At 40.4% G+C, this 22,234-nt stretch overlaps 1 protein-coding gene across 1 annotated transcript in view; it reads right to left on the reverse strand.

The window, feature by feature from the left end:
- LOC141338002 (uncharacterized) overlaps positions 1-22,234 on the reverse strand; it is a 38,453-nt gene that overhangs the window by 10,744 nt on the left and 5,475 nt on the right. Inside the window, exons 5-14 of the mRNA XM_073843575.1 lie at positions 13,464-13,613; positions 13,167-13,385; positions 12,258-12,316; positions 12,105-12,199; positions 11,901-11,919; positions 5,490-5,536; positions 4,975-5,313; positions 4,476-4,766; positions 4,276-4,389; positions 3,367-3,434 (exon numbers count right to left, since the gene is read on the reverse strand). Of these exons, the coding sequence (XP_073699676.1) occupies positions 3,367-3,434; positions 4,276-4,389; positions 4,476-4,766; positions 4,975-5,313; positions 5,490-5,536; positions 11,901-11,919; positions 12,105-12,199; positions 12,258-12,316; positions 13,167-13,385; positions 13,464-13,613 (1,401 nt within the window). The remainder of the gene's footprint in view (positions 1-3,366; positions 3,435-4,275; positions 4,390-4,475; positions 4,767-4,974; positions 5,314-5,489; positions 5,537-11,900; positions 11,920-12,104; positions 12,200-12,257; positions 12,317-13,166; positions 13,386-13,463; positions 13,614-22,234) is intronic.

Below are 22,234 nucleotides of genomic sequence, written 5' to 3' on the forward strand. Positions count from 1 at the left end.
GAGTTAGTCAGATTAATATTCATGGCCATCACTACAATTGTGCCAATTTTCATAATTTTCCTATGTTACGTTAATAGGGTTGCCATAGACTCCCAATGGGGAAGAAGAAGAAGCTTTATTGGTGCAAAAGTGAGTATATTTATTTGTACAACTTTGGCAGATGCTTTTAATGATTTTATTACAAGCACCAGGAATAATATGTGGACTACTGAACAGAGATTTAGAAGAAGATTTTAAAATGCACAAGTTCTGAAAATAAAAATTAAGCGCTGTACAATTTTGCAGTTTTACATCACTATAAGTGTGCCCCATCAGGTAATGCAAATTTCTGCATACACTTGTGGTCTTCATGTTCTCATGGGCCAAACTTTGCATGATTTCTCAAACAGGTAGCAATGTATTGTTTCTTAAAAACCTCTGCATTTAAAAGAAGTCACACTGTTATGAATGTCTTAATCGTAAGCATGAAAAACAAAACAAAAAAAAAACTCTCAACCACATGCCTTAACACCTTCACCTACATATTACCTGAACTGAAAGTAACACCAAACTGTTGATGAAAAAGTTATGTGGCACAGGTCAAACCACATTAACATAATAAATGTTAATTAAATTCGTTTTGAGGCTTTTCTTTTTATTTTGACAATTGTTTTTGTGCATTTTTTGAATATCGCACTTCATAATGATCCTGCTGTATGATCCTTTTTTTAATGGTTATTCTCACCAATCCCAAAACTCAGCCATAGACTCTCAATCTGTCAGTGTCTCTGGAGATTCCAGAAACCTTACAGTTTAAGATAATCTTCTAATGCTGATAGATGTGTACGTCACATGATCCTTCTCAAGTGTCTGGAAAAAAAGACAACATCACACATGACAGAATAATTAAAATTTGCTAAATGTGGCATCCCAAACATCGAGGTTAATTTTTTTGAACACCGGAGTTACACCCCTACTCTTTACAAGAAGTGTCAAGGGATTTTTTTGTCACTAAAGAGTGTCAGAACCCCAATAATGTCATATTTATCCCATGAAATATGAATAGTGTCATTTTAATGGGGCATTTGGACCAACACAGACCACAGGTTAGCTCCCCCTGCTGGCCTCCCATCCAGGTACTGAACAGACTCAACCCTGCTTGGCTTCAGTGGGTGACCAGGCTACAGGGTGATATAGCTTTTGAAGTGTAAATAATAATATATTAGTATTGGCCAGGTTTTGCACAATTAAATGGTTACTAAGAACAGCGGTTCTTAATTCTAGTCCTGCGACCTACTGCTCAGCCCATTTTGTTTGTTCTCTTATCCGACACCCTCGGTTCAGTTAATAGATTTCCTGATGTCTGAATTAGATGCATTAAATAAGGAAGACGTACAAAATGTGCAGAGCCGTAGGCCCCAGAGAAGAACTGTATTTTATTTATTTATTTATTTATTTTTTGATTGTGTGTCATGTGACTTCCAGTTTGCGTAAGTAATGTTGTCAGTCTTATTTAAGAAGTGTAAATGTTCAAATGAAACATTATATTATGTGTTTTTGAAAGATTTAGGAAAGCATATTGTAGATTTAAACAGGTTTGTGTTGAGAGTTTTTCTGTGGTTTCAGCTTTGTGCTTGGGCTGTTTGTGGCTCCATTATTAGCAAAAGTCATGCTAACGCTCATTCTGACATTGAGCAATAGACATGAAAACAATCTCTTTTTACTTGCTCATCCCATATGTTACATATATTGATAAACAAAATTATTTTTATTATGCTAACATGTGCTATTGCTGTAACAAACCCTGCCCATGTTCTTACATCCACTTGCCACCAGAGGTTGCCCACTCATTATATTGATTTTCACACTTCACCCTGGACTACACTTCCCATCTCCCATTGCGCAGACTGCACTTTCACCTGTATACAATCATGAACCATATAAATACGAGGCCATTACAATGATTCTGGGCCTAGTATTGTATAGCGTTCAACACTCCTTGTGTTAGCTACTTTACGGAGCCCTTCCGAGCTTCTAGTTTAATCGTTTCGAGTCTGTTTGTCTTATTTATTCTAGCTCTGGAATCATTGGCTCTTTGCCTCTACCCTGCCTATTGTATTGATTACTTAATCTATGAATCATATAGAATGTTCATTTGTTGATGATGAAGTGATTATTAATAAATGGTTTAGTTCTTCATGAGTTATATATTAACCTTTTCACACGTGAGTTTAAAATATTCTATCTAACCCCAAAGAGTGAGTTTTTTTTAGGCGACCGTTATTTTAGAATGTTGGCATTACTGTTTCCATGGCGACGCGTCATCTGACACACCGCAGCCACAACAGCACTGTAAGACACATGGATCGCTTTTATTTCGTTTTCCCTTTTTTATCATTAATATTTACAAGCATGCTCGCTATGAAATATCTGATATTCCGATTTCGAAATATGTGCAAGCAAATTTATTTAAAAGTCCAAACACTTTTATTATGACCGTGTTAGTTATTCTATACCGGGTGATGGGCGCCGCCATGTTTGTTTGAGCTGAATCCGAGCTGTGGGATTCACAACACGCAAATGCATCCTCTCCTCCCGAAAGACATTAAAGTAAGTCTCTGGTGAGCTGGGAGAAGAGGAGAGTGAACTTTAGAGTTACATACATAATCTGTATATGATATCAATAAAATATGTTGTCAGAATATATTTGTAGGATCATTATTGCCGCTTCCATAGACATCAGTGTGTATTTTACAAACTATAAATGCATGGTTTTGCTAGTACGTATGTGTATTTAAATATCTGAAACCTAAAATAAGCATTATATGGTTGAAAACACTTAATATTTGTGATAATATGACAAGCACTCAGCACGTCCGATCTGGCTCAGAGCCAGCCAAAGCGCCAAAACAGATTTGAATTCAGCAGCTGATCACGTGATGCGGCGAACGTTCGAATCACACCGGTGTGATCATACGCATAAGGGACCAGCCAAGACAAATCACACCGGTGTGATCGTACGTTCTAAAGGGTTAACTCATGATTATGTCTGCATTAGTTAAGCATGAATTAATGCATATTTGTGCACATGTATTGTAAAGTGTTACCAAATTTGTTTAACAAAACATAATTTGCTTTAATGGACTTGTTCTATAGTTTTGATGTTTAAACCTAAATTAACTGCTAAAATAAGTATTTAGATAGTTACAGTGATCATTATAAATATTACAGGATATGTGTCAGTGTTTCTTTAAATTACATTTATTGATGAACTTATGGCTTTTATAAACATCTGTTATGATGATGTTGTCTTCGTGAAGTAATGGGTACAGAGGAAAACACAAGAGTATCTAAATGTGACACTCTCAAATAAATAAATCATCCTACCTTATTAAGTGCATTTTGTTTGTGGAATGTTGGTTCAGCATAAGTGATTTCTTCATCAACAGTCTCATCTGTTTCAATAAAATTACCAGATACATTGAAGTAAATCTGGTTCATCATAACGTATGTTATTGGTGCTGTCAAAGTTCTAATGCATGTAATTAATTAAATATGATTAAGGCTGCAATTTGGAAAGGACAGAAAGGAAAGGGTGTAACAAGTGGCCAAGTACGGTGAATTTGTACTCTGCGTTTAACCCATCCAAGTGCACACACAGTAGTGAACACACACACACACACTGTGAACACACACCCAGAGCAGTGGGCAGCCATATTGCTGCAGGACCGGGGAGCAGTTCAGTGCCTTGATTAAGATGCGGAAGAGAGCGCTGGTCATTCACTTTCCCCAACCTACAATCCCTGCCGGACTTGAGACTCAAAACCGCAACCTTTAGGTTACAAGTCCGACTCTCTAACCGTTAGGCCACGACTGCCCCTAAATTTGTAAAAAAAAAACGACTTTTTGTAAAAACAGCATTAACAAGTTTCCAATTCGGCTTTGTTTGTTTGTTTTCCAAGTGAAGTGTGGAAAGAGTGTGATCCAGTGTCATTCTATAGGCTGAATAAGAGTTTCTGATAAGAGTGTAATCTACAGAAATAACCTAAGCTAATAAATAAATTTGGGTAGTTGTGGCCTAATGGTTAGAGAGTCGAACTTGTAACCCAAAGGTTGCAGGTTTGAGTCTCAGATCCGGTGGGGATTGTAGGTGGTAGGAGTGAATGTACAGCGCTCTCATCACCCTCCTCCCTTGAGCAAGGCACCGAATCCCCCAACTGCTCACCTGGCGCCACAGCAATATGGCTGCCCACTGCTTGAAGAAAAGGCAGTTTGAAGGCAGAAGGAAACACTTGCCTTCTTGGTTTGTTTTTCTTTGTTTCTTGTAGATCAAGAAGATCCAAATTACAGCGATGATCCATAGAGATCCAACAGCAGAAGCAGAAATTGGCATTTTATGAGATACAAAGTCTGGAGGATGAGAAGGAGAGGATAAACATTAATATAAGTAATGTAAGTAAATGTGTGCATGGACAATAATATCAGTGATGTCGTACCTGCACATGTGTGACAGAGTTTGCTGATGTCCAGATGTTGAGTCTGGTTACGGATGGGATTGTTGAGCACACAGCTGTAGGTGTTGTTATCCTGATATTCCACCTCCAGAGGTAGAGAGAGACTGATGCTGAGATCAGACACACTGATGCTGGACAATAAACTGTTTCCTTTGTACCAGGAGAGAGTCACATGACCCACATTCACCACTGAACACACCAGTGAACAATTCTGCTGTGATGAAGATGATGATGAAGAACAGTTTCTTCTTATGACAGGAATAGGCAGACGAGCTGGAAAACATGAGTGAATAAAGACAATTGTGGCTAAATATAAACATCAAGCTTAATTCTGTTTCAGTGTGTTGAGTAAGTGTTTAGTGTGATGAAAATAAGTAAGTATTTATGTGATCTCAAAATCTAAAACACTTGAACATTTTAATATGTAAATATTTGTTAAAATAAGAATATATAAATGACAGGACCAATTATCTCTATTCACCATAGACAGAAACATTGAATGTTTTGGTTGACATTGTCTGCCCAGTAATCTGTAGTTGATAGAGTCCAGCATGTTGAGTTGTGATGTTTGTGATGGTCAGAGATCCAGTTTGATTGTCCAGCTTCAGTCTGTCTCTGAATCTCCCATCAGGAACGTCATCAGATGTAGAGAAGATTTCAGCAGCCTTAGTGATTTCAGCTATCAGAGAGTTAATAGCTCCAAACTTCCATTGCATGTCTTCTTCTTCTTGTAATTCAGTAACACTAGTGTGTAAAATGACAGAATCTCCCTCCATCACTGACATCATATGCATTATATTTGTCTCAGAACCAAACAGACCTGGAAAACATGAACATTAGATGAAACAGGTTCACTGAATTTAAATCATTTAATGTGCAGGTTTCCCTTGCATTTTGAGTTTGTGAGTACATTTCCATGAGTTTTTTCAATGTTATTCATAAAAAAATGTATCAAAGTTGTATTAAGCAATATATTTCTTTATTTTTTTTGCTTACCAATCTGACAACACCAGCACAAACAGAAAACAAACATGTGAAACATCCTTCAATAGTTCAATAAAAAAGTGATCTGTTGGGGGTGTAGATGTGTAAGAGTGAGCTGAGGTAGGGTGCAGAGCCTGAACTTGATGCGAGATGCAACTGGAAGCAAATGCAGAGAGATTAGAAGGGGTGTGACACAGGCTAAACATTTTGCACTACACACACACACACACACACACACACACACACACACACACACACTCAATGTTTTTGTCTGGAACTGCCTAAGACATGTGATAGGAATTAAGTAAATGTCAGTTGTTTTAATGTCATTTACAATACGTGATGGTGAACACTCTCAACACCTCCCACACAACTTGTCAGTTGCCTATGGTTGGTCATGGAATCCCTGACAGCCTCCTGCAACGGAAACAGTTAGCCAAGCTCAGTACGTACTAGATGGCGCTAAATTCCCTTAAACGAAAGCAAAAGCAATTGAAGATGGCAAACTATGCAGCAGTGAGCAATGCAGCCAATCAGAGACATATCTGATGATTTCGAACAGTTAGAAACAGTTTGTCAGTATTCTTCTGCCATCCGCTATCTTCTTGTGCAAATAATGAACGGGAGATGAAAAGATGGTGCATTTTCCCAGAGTTTAATAAAACACCTTACACGTTGACACACTCGTCCACATACATGGGGATCGCACAAGGAAAAATGTACACAATCATGCATCCAACAATAAATGCAAGACAATCTAAGCCATAATTGTAAACAAGTTGTGTTCCAAGTTTGAAGTTGATATCTCAAAAAAATCAAGCTTTTAGTAAGATTATGTTTGGATGCAGTTATCAACTTTTCCCATTAGATTACAGCAAAGCTCCGCTGGTATGCGGCATACGATGGTTCACAATACAGTATAATCTCTCTCTCTCAAACATTACAGGTGCACACACACAAACACACACATTTTTTTTAGGACACACATGCAAACCACACTCTGACATCCATACCAACACATCCACACAATTATAGTGGCATAATTTATCCATCTGCCTCTATAATACAGCAAAAGCAGAAAACAAGAAAAAAAAAAAAAATGTGAGTATGCTTTAAAGGCCAAACTGAAAATGGAACTGGTCATGAAACTAACTAGTCATCTCTTCACTTTCTACAAGCAAGACTTCTCGCCATCTTCTAAAGTTTCTTGCTACAGCCTGGACAACTCATCACACATCACACTGATTCAAGTTTTATTGTAAATGTAGACTAAATGATGATTTTTACAAAAGGTGTTGATGACACATTTACATTTACATATAACAGCATCCTCAAAATGAACACACAGCCTTTTCAAAGCAGCAAAGTTTATTGAAGCACACCATTTTTTTCTGAAGGAAGATGGTACAAAAGAAGCTTCTCTTTAGTTTGTTCTCAGTGTGCGCTTTACTATGCCATGGTAAGACATTTTGTTACAATCTACAGTTTAATTTTGTATACTAATCAGTTTATATGAAAAATAATTATTTCTTTGTATTGAATTTGTAATTCAATGTAGTAAATAAGGACACATTTTTGCAGTATTAGACATGTTTATAGGGGTATGGGGTCAGAAAATTAAATTCAGCGGCATTAATTAAGAAAATATATTAATGCTATATATTATAAATATATTGAAAATGCTCAGGTCAGGTCACGTGGTATAAAATGTTATATTCTCTATGATGATGCTGTTGTGGCATACACTAAACACAATGCAATGTTTTGTTTTTTAAATAATAAGTGTCCGTGTGTGATTTTTGTAAATCAGTCGTATTGTGTTTTGAATAGCCTATCACTGTAAAAAAAAAAAAAAAACAGGTCTAAAACCTGACTGAATTGGAGACAAAATATTAATGATGAATATAACTGGATATTTGATTAAAAAAAAAATTTCTCAAAAACCTTTGCTACAGAAGAAATAATGGAACTTTATTATTTCCGTTTTATGGACGGTAATTGTTCAAATCAACATGATTTCGCAGTGAATCACAACTGCTGTCAAAGAAGCTTGTAATTCATAACGTAGGAACCCCATCTGTAGCCGCTATAAGGCCAGGGAATGTGTGAAATCATCCCAAGACTGTGCTGCCAAAACCCTTCACAAGTCTACCTTGCGGACGGAGGATTTAAGGTTACCACAAAAGTTTTTTTTTTTGTTTTTTTTTACACCTTAATATACTACTACAGTTATGAAACATGAAAAATAAAACAGAAATAAGTCACTTACCATGGTTGTGAATTGTTCTTCTTGCAGCTGCCGAATGTCGACCATTGAAGAACATTGCGTCTCTTTAGATTTGAAATTTAGAGCAATATGCTGTATGTTTGCATCAAACCACTGCATGACCCCAGAATGCATTGTGGTTTACAGCAATATGCTGTATTATAAGAAAAACAACCTGCTGCTGTAAAATATTGCTGTAATTTCAGAGAGAGTCTCTAAAGGGTGCGATCGGTTTATTATCCTGGAACCAGCATAATCACTGAGAAAACTAGATGGTTAATAAGCCTTTGGCCTTTATAACACAAATTTACAAATAATCCTCACACATTTACAGTGCATCATCATGCATTTGTATTAGGCAAGTCCAAATTAACTGAAAAAAGTATCGCCGTTAGTAACGGTAGTTTATTTATAGCGCCGTTATTCCCATCACTGCTAACTAGTCATCTCTTCACTTTCCACCAGCAAGACTTCTCGCCATCTTCTCAAGTTTCTTGCTACAGCCTGGACAACTCATCACACATCACACTGATTCAAGTTTTATTGTAAATGTAGACTAAATGATGATTTTTACAAAAGGTTTTGATGACACATTTACATTTACATATGACAGCATCCTCAAAATGAACACACAGCCTTTTCAAAGCAGCAAAGTTTATTGAAGCACACCATTTTTTTCTGAAGGAAGATGGTACAACAGAAGCTTCTCTTTAGTTTGTTCTCAGTGTGCGCTTTACTATGCCATGGTAAGACATTTTGTTACAATCTACAGTTTAATTTTGTATACTAATCAGTTTATATGAAAAATAATTATTTCTTTGTATTGAATTTGTAATTCAATGTAGTAAATAAGGACACATTTTTGCAGTATTAGACATGTTTATAGGGGTATGGTGTGACGGTGCAAACAGAGACGAGGAAGCAAATGCAGTGAAATGGATGTTTATTGAAGACAAACAAGATGAACAAACTGCAACGTGGTGAAATCTCTCGGCTGGGTGACACAGGGGCTTGATGGCGGTGATGACGTGGCGTGATGATCCCGTGAAGGTGAGTAAATCCAGGTGAACACTGACGAAATACAAATCCAACTGAGACGAAGACACGACCAACAATCCCGACACGAACCCAATCCAGAATGAACTATCGACAGGAGAGATGAGAACGAGGTGAGTATATATAGCCGGAGATGATGAGATGCACCTGTGGAGGACTGATTGGCAGCGTGCTGGGGAGCATGACGTAACACACACACACACAACACATAATCACGAGACAGAGAAAAACACAACAGATGCATGTACCGTGACAGTACCCCCTCTCCTAAGAACGTCCCCTGACGTTCCCAGCCTCCTGCACCTGTTGATTAAATTCATCAATAAGAGAGTGATCCAGTATGTCTCTGGCAGGCACCCAACTTCTCTCCTCCGGACCGTAACCTTCCCAGTCCACCAAGTACTGAAATCCGCGTCCCCTCCGTCTCGAGTCCAGAATGCGATTAACCGAATACGTGGGTTCCCCATCTACGAGCCGCGGCGGTGGGGGAACCGGGGCAGGCGGATTAATTCGTGCAAAAAAAACAGGTTTAATTTTGGAGACATGAAACACGGGATGAATTCTCCTGTACACTGGAGGGAGTTTAAGGCGGACTGCCACCGGACTAATGATCTTGGTGACAGCAAACGGGCCAATAAATTTGGGAGCAAGTTTATTCGAAACGGAACGCAGAGGAATGTTCTTGGTAGAAAGCCACACTTTGGAACCGACGACGTATACGGGAGGCTTAGACCGGTGGCGATCGGCTTTAGCCTTGGTGCGCTCTCTCACTTGGAGCAGAGTCTCACGGGCTCTAGTCCAAGTGCGATGACACCTCTGGACAAAGGCGTGGGCAGAGGGGACCGCGACTTCGGATTCCAGACTGGAAAAAACTGGTGGCTGGTACCCTATACTACCTTCAAATGGGGATAGGCCCGTAGATGATACTGGCAACGAATTGTGGGCGTACTCCACCATTGAGAGTTGTTGGCTCCAGGAGGAAGGGTTTCTAGTGACCATACATCGCAACGTTCTCTCCAAATCTTGGTTGGCTCTCTCAGTTTGACCATTGCTTTGAGGATGGAACCCCGAAGAGAGACTAACAGTGGCCCCCAGTAATTTACAAAACTCTTTCCAAAATTTGGATACAAATTGGGGTCCCCTGTCAGAGACCACGTCCGTCGGGAGGCCATGTAGCCGAAAGACGTGGTCAACGACAGCTACCGCTGTCTCCTTGGCTGAGGGTAATTTGGGCAAGGGGATAAAATGGGCCGCCTTCGAGAACCGGTCCACCACGGTCAAAACTACCGTGTTGCCCTGGGAGGGCGGGAGGGCGGTAACAAAATCTAGAGCGATGTGGGACCAGGGTCTCGAAGGGACCGGCAGCGGTTGAAGGAGCCCATCTGGAGGTCTGTTAGATGTCTTACCAGTGGCGCAAACTGAGCAAGCCAAAACAAAACTGCGAACGTCACGAGCCATAAGAGGCCACCAAAACCGTTGTTTGACCAAGCGTACGGTACGATTGACTCCTGGATGACACGCTACGTTAGAGCAATGACCCCACTGAATAACCTCAGACCGTAATTCCTCTGGCACAAATAAACGGTTCGGTGGGCAAGCGTCCGGAGGCGTTACCCCTTCTAAGGCTGTTTTAACCCTCGTTTCGACCTCCCAAATGAGAGTTGAAACGATAAGCGTCTCAGGAAAAATACTCTCGGGAGTGGACGGGCGATCGGCGTGGTCAAAAATGCGCGACAAAGAATCGGGTTTGATGTTTTTGGAACCCGGGCGGAACGAGAGAGTAAAATCAAAACGTCCGAAAAAAAGTGCCCACCGAGCCTGCCTAGAGTTCAATCTTTTAGCAGTCTTAATATATTCGAGGTTTTTGTGATCGGTCCATACAATAAAGGGTACCCCCGACCCTTCTAACCAATGACGCCATTCCTCTAAGGCCAACTTGACTGCCAACAACTCCCGGTTACCAATATCATAATTTGATTCCGCAGGTGACAGACGATGTGAATAAAACGCGCAAGGATGCATCTTGTCGTCTGTGGTCGAACGCTGTGAGAGAACCGCACCCACCCCCACCTCTGATGCGTCAACCTCCACCACGAACTGACGTGAAGGATCAGGGGTCACAAGGATGGGAGCCGAAACGAAGCGGCTTTTCAGTTTGGTAAACGCCGCCTCGGCTGCGTCAGACCACCTGAACGTCGTTCTGGGGGAGGTTAAGGCTGTCAGAGGCGCGGCTAGTTGGCTGTAATTGCGGACGAACCGTCGGTAAAAATTGGCAAACCCCAGAAACCTCTGTAGGGCCTTACGGGAATCTGGAGTTGGCCAATCCACCACAGCCTGAACCTTCGCTGGATCCACACGAACTCCCTCAGCCGACAAGATGTACCCTAGAAAAGGAACAGACTGTGCATGAAAGTCGCATTTCTCCGCCTTGACAAAAAGCCCATTCTCTAACAGCCTTTGGAGCACTCGTCTGACGTGCTGCACATGTTCCTGGAGAGAAGAGGAAAAAATCAATATGTCGTCCAGGTAGACATAAATGAACTGATCGACCATGTCTCGCAGCACATCATTAACGAGTGCCTGAAAGACCCCTGGGGAGTTGGACAAGCCGAAGGGCATGACCAAGTACTCAAAGTGCCCCCTGGGGGTATTAAAGGCGGTCTTCCACTCATCTCCCCTCCTGATGCGAACCAAATGATAAGCGTTTCTTAAGTCCAATTTAGTGAAGACTGACGCTCCCTGCAACCTCTCGAAGGCTGAAGATATCAACGGCAAAGGATAGGTATTCTTTACCGTGATATTATTCAGCCCCCGGTAATCAATACAAGGTCGCAGAGATCCGTCTTTCTTCCCCACAAAAAAGAACCCCGCCCCCGCTGGAGAAGAGGAGGGTCGAATGAACCCGGCTGCTAGAGAATCAGAAATGTATTTCTCCATAGCCTCTCTTTCAGGAGTAGAAAGTGAATATAATTTGCCCTTAGGCGGAGACGTACCTGGCAGTAAATCTATAGCACAGTCATAGGGACGATGAGGAGGGAGAGAATCAGCCCTAGACTTACTGAACACTTCCTTCAGGTCGAGGTACTCCGCGGGCACGTTACACAGATCTGTCGTCTTTTCCTGCAACACAACACCAGAAACAGACGAACAAGCAGACACAAGACAGGACTCATGACACTTAATGCTCCACTCAGACACAGACTTAAGCTGCCAATCAATCCTGGGGTTGTGTTTGATGAGCCAAGGGTGACCTAGAACAACGGGTGCATGAGGGGAGTCCAGTATGTAAAAGGAAATACTCTCACGGTGATTGCCTGACACCGTGAGAGTAACAGGTTCGGATATGGTGGTGATGGTGGGAAGAGTCTGACCGTTGAGGGCGTGGACGGTGATGGTACTACTGAGGGGAAGAAGTGGAACATGGTGAAGTACAGCAAACGAAAAATCCATAAAATTACCCTCCGCCCCCGAATCCAGTAGTGCAGTGCAACGGATGTCGTGAAGATGCCATGCAAGCCTAACCGGAAGGAGGGTGGAGGTAGATCTAGACGAGGGCTTGGTAGCGGAGACCCCACCCGACAGTAGCCTCACATTTACTGCCGGGCTTGCCCTTTTACCGGACAGCTGGCAGCAAAGTGCCCAGCTGCCCCACAGTACATACACAGTCCATGGGATCTCCGCCTCTCCCTCTCCTCCCGAGTAAGCCGAGCCCGACCCACCTGCATAGGCTCGTGATCGTCGAAGGGACTGACCGCGTCTCTGCCGCTGGCTCGAGATGGGAGTCCCTCCCCAGGGGGAAGCCGAGCGGGTAACCACCGCCGCTCGGCTCGGGAGAGTCGAGCGTCCACCCGCAGTGCCAGGTCGATCAAGGCGTTGAGGTCTGCGGGCAGGTCCAGGGCGTAGATCTCCTGCTGGACGCGGTCAGCCAGCCCATGCAGGAACATGTCCCACTGCGCCTCCTCGTTCCATCGGCACTCCGCCGCCAGGGTGCGAAACTCAATAGAATAGTCTGAAACGGACCTCTCCCCCTGCTTGAGGTCCGTTAATCTCCGCGCAGCCTCTCTTCCGGTGGCTGCGCGGTCGAACACCCTTTTCATCTCGGCGGCAAGTGCCGAGAACGAGGCACAACACGGATCCTGGTTTTCCCACACCGCCGTGCCCCAAAGGGCTGCCTTCCCCGTTAACAGGGTGAGCGCGAACGCCACCTTGCTCTCCTCACTAGGAAACGTGCGGGGCTGTAAAGAAAAATGCATCGTACACCTAGTGAGGAAAGCTCGGCAAAAGTTCGGCTCACCACTGTACAGCTCTGGTGGGGGAAGGCGGGGCTCCGGTTGGTGGGCAGCCCCAGATGGTCCAGGAAGGGGAACCGGAGCGGCCGGCATGGGCGGCGTGGGCGGCGCAGCGGGAAGTTGCATCTGCTGCATACGCTGGGTCAGGTCGGACACCTGTGTCACAAGAGCTCGAACGGCCGTTCCCGTGTCCGTTGAGCTCTTCTCCTGGGCTTCCAGCCGAGAGACACAAGACAGCAGACATTCCTCCAAAGTGAGACGAGTGGACCCTGCTGCTTCCATTCCTGGTCGATAGTTCTGTGACGGTGCAAACAGAGACGAGGAAGCAAATGCAGTGAAATGGATGTTTATTGAAGACAAACAAGATGAACAAACTGCAACGTGGTGAAATCTCTCGTCTGGGTGACACAGGGGCTTGATGGCGGTGATGACGTGGCGTGATGATCCCGTGAAGGTGAGTAAATCCAGGTGAACACTGACGAAATACAAACCAACAATCCCGACACGAACCCAATCCAGAATGAACTATCGACAGGAGAGATGAGAACGAGGTGAGTATATATAGCCGGAGATGATGAGATGCACCTGTGGAGGACTGATTGGCAGCGTGCTGGGGAGCATGACGTAACACACACACACACAACACATAATCACGAGACAGAGAAAAACACAACAGATGCATGTACCGTGACATATGGGGTCAGAAAATTAAATTCAGCGGCATTAATTAAGAAAATATATGCTTTATAACACAAATTTACAAATAATCCTCACACATTTACAGTGCATCATCATGCATTTGTATTAGGCAAGTCCAAATTAACGCGTTATCGCAAATTCTTTTTAACGGCACTAATTTCATTAACGTGCACGATTAATGCAGCGCACATTTTCTGTTTGACCCATTACCTAGCCCATGGTAAAATAAATGGATGCACAATGTTGCCAACCTAGCAAAAGTGTCTAGCAACAATACATAAACACATAATTGGACAAACCTAATATTGTTTCTGAGACTCTCTGGTTTTGCCGCAAGGCGCAAGGTCTTCCAGTGCGCACGAACTCCCTCTCTTTATATTTGCGTCTGCTCCGTTCAGCGCGGGGCAGAGGAGCAACGCATTCAGTTAAACCAGATATTATGTTGCTTCCAGTGCTTGAAGCGGGAACTTCTGTATTTTATCATTTTGCGTACTGGCACTTTTTCGCGCATAACACCACTTCTGACATACTGAATGAATGCAAGCGGAGTCGGTCCAGGTTAGGATTGCTGATGTAGCCCTGCTGAAAAAAAAACAGCTAATACCAGCCTAGGCTGGTTGGCTGGTCATAGCTGGTTTAAGCTGGAAGTAACTGGTTTAAGCTGGTCTCCCAGCTTGGCCAGGCTGGTTTTAGCTGGTGGTTACCCTGGCCAGGCTGGAAAAGTGGCCAAAACCCCTCTAAAACCAGCCTGCCTTCCAGCTATGACCAGCTAAAACCAGCCAACCAGCCTAGGTTGGTTTTAGCTGTTTTTTTTTTTTTTTTCACCAGAGAGGTTTGATTCTTAGAGCCACATACAGGTATGCACGCCAAAACTGCGGATTATATGCACGTCAAACACATGCATATCATATGCACGCCACAGTTAATTCCAGCTAATTAATAGCACGATAAAAAAAATGCTACTGGTACGCATTTTCATGAGAACAGGCTCTCAAGTCAGTAGCCGTCATTATAACCAAAACAACACCTTAAAAAAATGAAAAGTAGCACGTTTATGCGATTGTGATGACAACTCAGACACGTTCGGATCCATTTGCAGCTTTATTGGAGTGGACACAGATAGAGCAGCACAAATGATAGCGAACAGTATCCAAAGGGGCGAGACTTTAGAGAATAAATGGAAAAGAGGCTGGGGTCGGGGCTGGCTGCGAGGTATCAGAATCCTTTGAACAAGAAGAGTCGAGACAGGCGGCGAGCAATCGAAGTAAGATAAATAATCCAAGTAAGGGGCAACAGAGAGGAATCAAAAACTGTGAACAGTCCAGGGTCGCAACAAGAAATCCAAAACAATAACAGTAACGCTCAGAATTGAAGGCCATAGCAAATCAAGACTTGGCAACAACAGAGTGTGTGTGCGGCTCATATGGCGTCAGTAATAAGGTGCAGGTGTGCGTGTGTGTGGGCGTGATCAGTCCCAGGTATGAAGGAGTATGGAAAATGTTGTTCGAATGGGGGGATAGGGGGATGGGGGTGTCAGTATTCCGGGAAAAGTTCCCTCTGGTGGTGCTGAGGAGGCGGTATGGGAACCTCCTCTGTAACAGCGATCACATAATTTTAAACGGGTAAACTACTGGAAAGTCCAATGATCGTGAAAGCATTCAAACTGTAAGTTAAAAACAGCGATAATAATGCAAAGAATAGTGACTTATGTCCAGATGCCAGTAAATGATTCTTTTCAGCGATTGAATCATGATCATAATTCAGGATTTTTTTCAGTCATTATTTCCTATTACTTTGGTTATCTGACAACAGTTTTGTTGAGAACTTGGCTGTATCAAATTACAGTATGTAAACACTGAGAGGGAAACAAATGTAATAATAAATAATAAATGTACATTTTGCATGTTCAGAAGAAGTGAGCTGCCCTGTCCTGCAAAAAAATGTAAACAGGCTTTTGTAAGTAAATTGCTCAGTGCAAAGGAAGTAATGGGAACCTGGTATTTCTTTCATGTGTCTAATAGACATGAACAAGTTATTTGAAATACATCAATGACCTCTGAAACATGTCTAGTCTTCATGCTCTATGTTGAGTATTGTTTCACTAATAATAAATATACATTTGCTTAAAGCATCCATATGTTCCCATGCCAATGTTGATTAGAGTATTAAAAGGTTTTAAAAAGTATTAATTTAAGGTGCATTTAGAACAGATAAAAAATGTGACACAAGACACAAATGTGTGGACATAACAAAAATCAACTAAACAAACAATGTTACAGTGCACAGCCCTAGGATTTTCACGACCTGTGCTAAATTACATATGTCAGTGGGCTTCTAAGACGAGAGAAATCTGATGAGTGAAACTGTTGATCAGCTATACACGTTCCTGGGCTCACGGCCTCAAACCTAATCGCATGAATGACCTGACTGTGAATGAATTACCTCTAGTGACCTCTAGTGGCCACTTACACTATGTATGAATCAAATTGTATTTCATATGATCTTTATGAAGTGATTTTATACTTAACTGTTTGTTTCTTCTTCAGGTGTGTTTAATGTTGAAGAAATTCCAGTGTCTGTGATGGAGGGAGATTTAGTCACTCTGCACACTGGTGTTAAAACAAACCAACAAGACCGAATTCGATGGTATTTTAATGGCATTCGCTTAGCACAAATCACTGGAAATCTCCGCAAGACCTGTAAAGATGTTCAGTGTAATAAGAGATTCAGAGACAGACTGGAGCTGGGCAATCAGACTGGATCTCTGACCATCAAAAGCATAATGACCTCAGATGCAGGACTTTATAAACTGAAGATTTTAGACCGCCCCAGCAGCGAAAAGATCTTCAATGTTACTGTTCATGGTGAGGTATTTCTCAAATGTTTAATAGCCAGCAATATGTGTTTAAATCCCAACATTTATTTATTACAACATTTAATGATCACAGCAAATTATGTCTGCGCTATAAGAGAATGCAGTCGTTTATAATCCTATCTGGTAAAGCAGTACAAACATACGTGTAATATTCAATAAAGCTTTATTATTGAATATTTGATGCATTGATCCATATTTCCTGATATAGTTGAAAACAAAAGTGTTTTTACATTGTGACTTCTTTAAATATTCTGTTCTTAAAAAAAATTTATATGGATGATTTCCCTAAAAAAGGATCCTCCCTTTTAAGTTAAGTGTCGATTTCTGCTTACGGTGTTTTTCCTACAGATCAAAGGAAGACAGTACCAATGAAGGAGAAAAAATCAGTCACTTTATACACTGGTGCAGTAAATCCAGATGATTTGATGACATGGTATTTCAATGACATTCTCATCGCTGAAATCAATGGATATCCTAATGAGATCTGTACAGATGTTCAGTGTAAAGAGAGATTTAGAGACAGACTACAGCTGGACAATCAGACTGGATCTTTGACCATCACAAGCATCAGAACAACAGACACTGGACTTTATAAACTACACATCAACAGCAGCAGCAGCAGTATTATTAGAAGCTTCTTTTGTGAGTATGAATTAATCATTCAGTAACTCAGCAACAAAGTTATTTCTACTGGTCTTTTCAAGCCAGCGCTTCAGATTTACTAAGTGCAATACTTTACAGAAAAGCACATTTTTAAATAGAATACGCTCAAAAATTCTAAAAGTGAATGTGAGATGCACTTACAATACACAAATAAAATCAAAAGTTCTGAAAGTTCTGGAGTGAATATGCATTGTCTTATATGTTCAATCCACTTTAGCTATAAAGTAGTTACTTAGACGTGATTGTTAATTCTGTAACTTTTCATCACAAATGGCTGGGAAAGTCATGAAGATACTCAAAAAATGGTGAAAGTGTGAAATTAGTTTTTACTTCATGGTGACCATGTATCAAGTGAATCATTCATATTTACTCTCTCAGATTTGCTTATGATTTAAAGTGTATGTTTATATTACGTAATTACTGTCTCTCTCTTCTCACTACAGACTCACATGTAGAAACTCCATCACAGGATCTATTTTTACATATGAAAGCAGTATTTGTGAGTGCAGTCCTGCTGGTGCTGATCGTGGCTTTTGCTTTTAGTGTGATTTGCTGTCTCCACAGGAAGCATAAATGAAAAAAGCAAAAGTGTAAGTATTAGTATTGTGTCAAACTGAAAAAAAAACTGCTGTGAGTTTCTGTGATGACAAACTGCCAAAGCCAATTCCGCTTCAGTACATAAAATGAAACTGAAGGAGAGACAATATTGGTTAATCATGTGATTTCAGATTCTTCCTTTGTAAAGTTCAGTTCAAGTTCAAAGTTCAAGAGTTTTACATTCATATTACATAAGCTTTTTTTGTGTGTTGCTGCATACAATAAAAAAATTAGAACAAAAATTAAAAAAGAGTATAACTGACAAAGAAATATAAAGTAGATGGCACCGAAATAAAATTAATTTACAAATAAAATAAAAGTAATTACTGTACAAGTGTAACCTTTGACATTATTATGAACATGGAGATCATGGAGAATGTTAAGTTGAAAATCGAATATCACCATCAGATTTTTTTTTTATTTTTATTCACATCCACCCTTAAGGTTACAGACTCAGCTTTACGCAACTGGTGAGGAGAACCAACCAGAATCACTTCAGTTTTATCACTGTTTATACAGAGAACATTTTCAGACATCCAGTTTTTAATCTCAGTAAGACATTGAGAAAGAGAAGACACAGCCCCTTTGACATTGTCAGGTTTTGAATGTACTATATAGATCTGAGTATCATCTGCATAAAAGTGAAAGTTAAGACCAAGTGTTCTTAAAAGTTTAGCGAGTGGAAACATTTAAATACTAAAAAGTGATGGGCCCAAAACTGATCCCTGGGGAACACCGAATTTAACCACACCAACCTCAGATCTGCAGCCACCCATCACAACAAACTGCTTACGATCAGAAAGATAAGACTCAAACCACTTCAATGCAGAATCAGAAACTCCAAAAACAGCATCTAAACGGGTAATTAAAATAGAGTTATCTATAGTGTCAAAGGTGACACTAAGATCAGGACGAATCAATATAGATAGACAGCCAGAATCAGAATCCATTACAAGTCATTAGTGACCTTAACTAATGTTGTTTCAGTGCTGTGGAGTTGACGGAATCCAGATTGAAGTGGCTCAAATAAATCATTTAAGGAGAGATGAGAAAGCAATTGTAAAGCCACTGTTTGTTCTAAAATTTTAGCAAGAAGTGGAAGTTTAGAAATGGGACGAAAATTATTTAGGTTATCAAAGTGTGTATTGTTAGTTTTTGGTAAAAGGGTGACAGCCGCAGTTTTACGTACTGCTGGCACAACACCAGTGCACAGGAAGTCATTAATAATACTCAAGACAACAGGACATAAGGAATCAAAACATGATTTGAACAGACAAGAAGGTAGCTTTAATTTTTGAAACCATATTACAGAAAGACTGGGAGTCATGAATAATGAAATTAGAAAGAGGAATTCCAGAAAATACAGAAATGTTGAAGGAGGAAGCAGTTGAAGTATAGTGATAATGTGGCTGTGTACGTCATTAATTTTTGTCATAAAAAAAAAAAAAAAAAAAAACTATTACAAAGGTGGTTTGAAGCAGGAACATTCGAGAGGCTGGGCTTTTTAAGTAACCTATTGATAGAGTAAAACAGTTGTTTAGGGTTTCTCTGATTTCTGATAATAATCTGGGAGAAATGACGCCGAGTGACAAGACTTGTCTTAAAAGGACTTTGCTTATATTCAAGTAAGCGGTCTTTCCAGGCCTGGGGGTGAACAGATAAATCTGATTTACGCCACCTACGCTCCATTTAAGTTTCAACTAAAGTACTTCTTGGTGCTCTCCATGGTGCTGAAGGTATCTACGCTGCTCTGTGGAGAAAGATAGAAAGGGCAATAAAATATGACTGAGACAAGTCTTTACATTCCTCTAGTAAATCGACAGCGATACACCGCACAAAGGTCCTTTGGATGCTGAAACGGAAACAAGCAGTGTATGTAGGAACAGTTAGCAGTGATCGAGATGACTAGTTAGCCAAAATATGTGCCTTTTTACTGTAAAGGTTGTAAACTCAAAGATGGAAAGCCGTGTTTTCTGTCATTTGATCACAGACATGCTTTCTCTCCGTGACTGCGTGTACGTGAAATGTTTTATTGTTCTTCACTGAAAGTGTATAGGTGGCGCTATAGAGCCAGTTTACCATGCCTAATTCCGAAACCCATATCAGATGTACATTTTCACCAGTTTTGATGCGTCTGAGCAATACATAAATAAATTAATAAAAGTGTCTGTCCCTGCTTTTTTATTTTTGTTTATAAAAGGTACAAATGACCAAGGTACAGTGACCAAAACCAAAGTCGGTTCTTGTAGATTTTATAATTTTTTTGGGGACATTCTTGAATATGGTCTCTGTCTTTGATTTCTCCAAGAAAAGACAAATTAATCAGCAGTGGCAGATTAAAAAAGTGAGATCACAGTATTTTGTTGCTAGTATTTAAGTCATTACATCAAGACTTTATTCAATTTGTGTATAATATCTTCAAAGCTGAATCTGTCTTGCTTCTTTTTCTGATGCTTTTTACCTATATGATTAGAGAGTTGTTACTTGTTCTTATGTCTCTGGCTGCTAGTGGATTCACAGGGTAGGAATTTCATTGTAGAGTGTAACTGTTTCCTGTACATATAACAATAAACTCTTGTCTATTACTCTTCTCCGCATATAAAATGTGAGGGTTAAAGTTAGTTGTGCATATAATTTAAACTTTTTTTCAGTATGTTTTTTGTGTATGTGTATGTATATATGTAGTTTTGTTTTTGTTTGTTTTTTGGTGACAATTTGACAACCCTAACATCAATGAAGAAAAAAATAAGTTCACTGCAGCTAAAGTATGTCTAGTTACAAGCTCTATACCAGAGAGTTATGTGTTTGTAGTAAAACCATGTTTTTTTGAAAGTCAAGATTGTATAAGAAGATTAAAGATTGTAATCTTTGCTTTAATCTGTGATTGTTATCTTTTAACTGGAAGTGGATGACACCAAAATCTTTACATGATCTATGAGATTTGTTGTGTGTGGTGTGTCAAACAGACATTAGGATCCAGACCAATCATGATCATGGAATATGTGCACTGAATCTGTCTCCCTAAAGGTGTCAATTTAATACTGGGTCAGATCTGTGAAATGTTAAAGTTTGTGAAATATTTAACAGCTGAAATATGTGAGAGTTTATTAAATGTTTGAATCCGTAATCACAAACACCTATAGGAATAACATTGAACAATTTGTAGTGTAAAAACATTGTGTGTAGAATAGGACTGATCGTCATTAACATTATAGATAATATAAATAATAATAAATGGAAAAAATGAAAATAAGAAATACACACATGTAGGCTCTAGGGCTACCCATATTTTACCTCATTCATGTGCACCAATGGATGACACGAGGCTGATCGCGGAGGTCGAAACGCGCAAAGTGCTTTAACCGCCGTTAAAAGACGATGATGAAACGCAAACAGGGTGTAAATTTTGTTTTTCCATATCCATGCTCTGCCCTAAATTGGGCATTCCTCAACTCTATGCAAATCTCGAGCACAAAATGCTGGGCGGCAATTGCTATTAAAAGTAGGAAAGGAAAGAGTGTGTTTCCAAGTGTTTGCGGAACTGGTGGTTGTAATGAACTATTAATAATCTGTTTTAATGCACAAGTTAAATTGATTAGCTGTGCTGATAATATACAGTTCTGTTGACTTACCGTTTAAAAGTTGATCACACCGATCTCTACTGCTGCATCTCTACATCTCTTCTAGAACTGTACTTCCTGTATGTCTTGATTGACAGGAGTTCCGTCCATAAGCAGCGACTACGCCGGTCCACAAAATACCTAACTTTTCCATTTTGACGGATTTGTCGTTGTGTTTTCTGACTTGACGTTTTTTTGTTTTGTTTGTTTGTCGTTGTGATTTCCGTCTTGCTATTTTGTTTCCGGAGTTGTTATTGTGTTTTATGGTTTGCCATTTTGTTTTTAGATTTGATATTGAGTTTTCTAATTTGCAATTTTGATTCTGGATTTGTTATTTGGTTTTCAGATTTGTTTTTTGTGTGGAGATTTGTTGTTGTGTTTTGCACTTCTCGGCCACCGTACTTCTTCAATGATATGTGATTTCAGCTAAGTAATCCACCGAAAAATACCATAATACCTTAGCAACTATATATTTTGTCAGCTTGGAATTAGAAGGTTCTATCTGACATTTTTGTCAAAATTGAGTTATTCACATATTCGTATTCTGTGACAATTTATTTACATTATATAATGTTTCTTTTGTATGCTGTGTACATTTTGTGCCTTTTTTTTAAATTAAAGAGGGTTCTACCTGTAGAAATCTATGGAACCCAAAATCTTTGAAGCTCAGGATCTCAAAACTGCTCAGAATA

The sequence above is a fragment of the Garra rufa genome, chromosome 7 (genome assembly GCF_049309525.1).
Source record: "Garra rufa chromosome 7, GarRuf1.0, whole genome shotgun sequence".
Taxonomy (NCBI): Eukaryota; Metazoa; Chordata; class Actinopteri; order Cypriniformes; family Cyprinidae; genus Garra; species Garra rufa.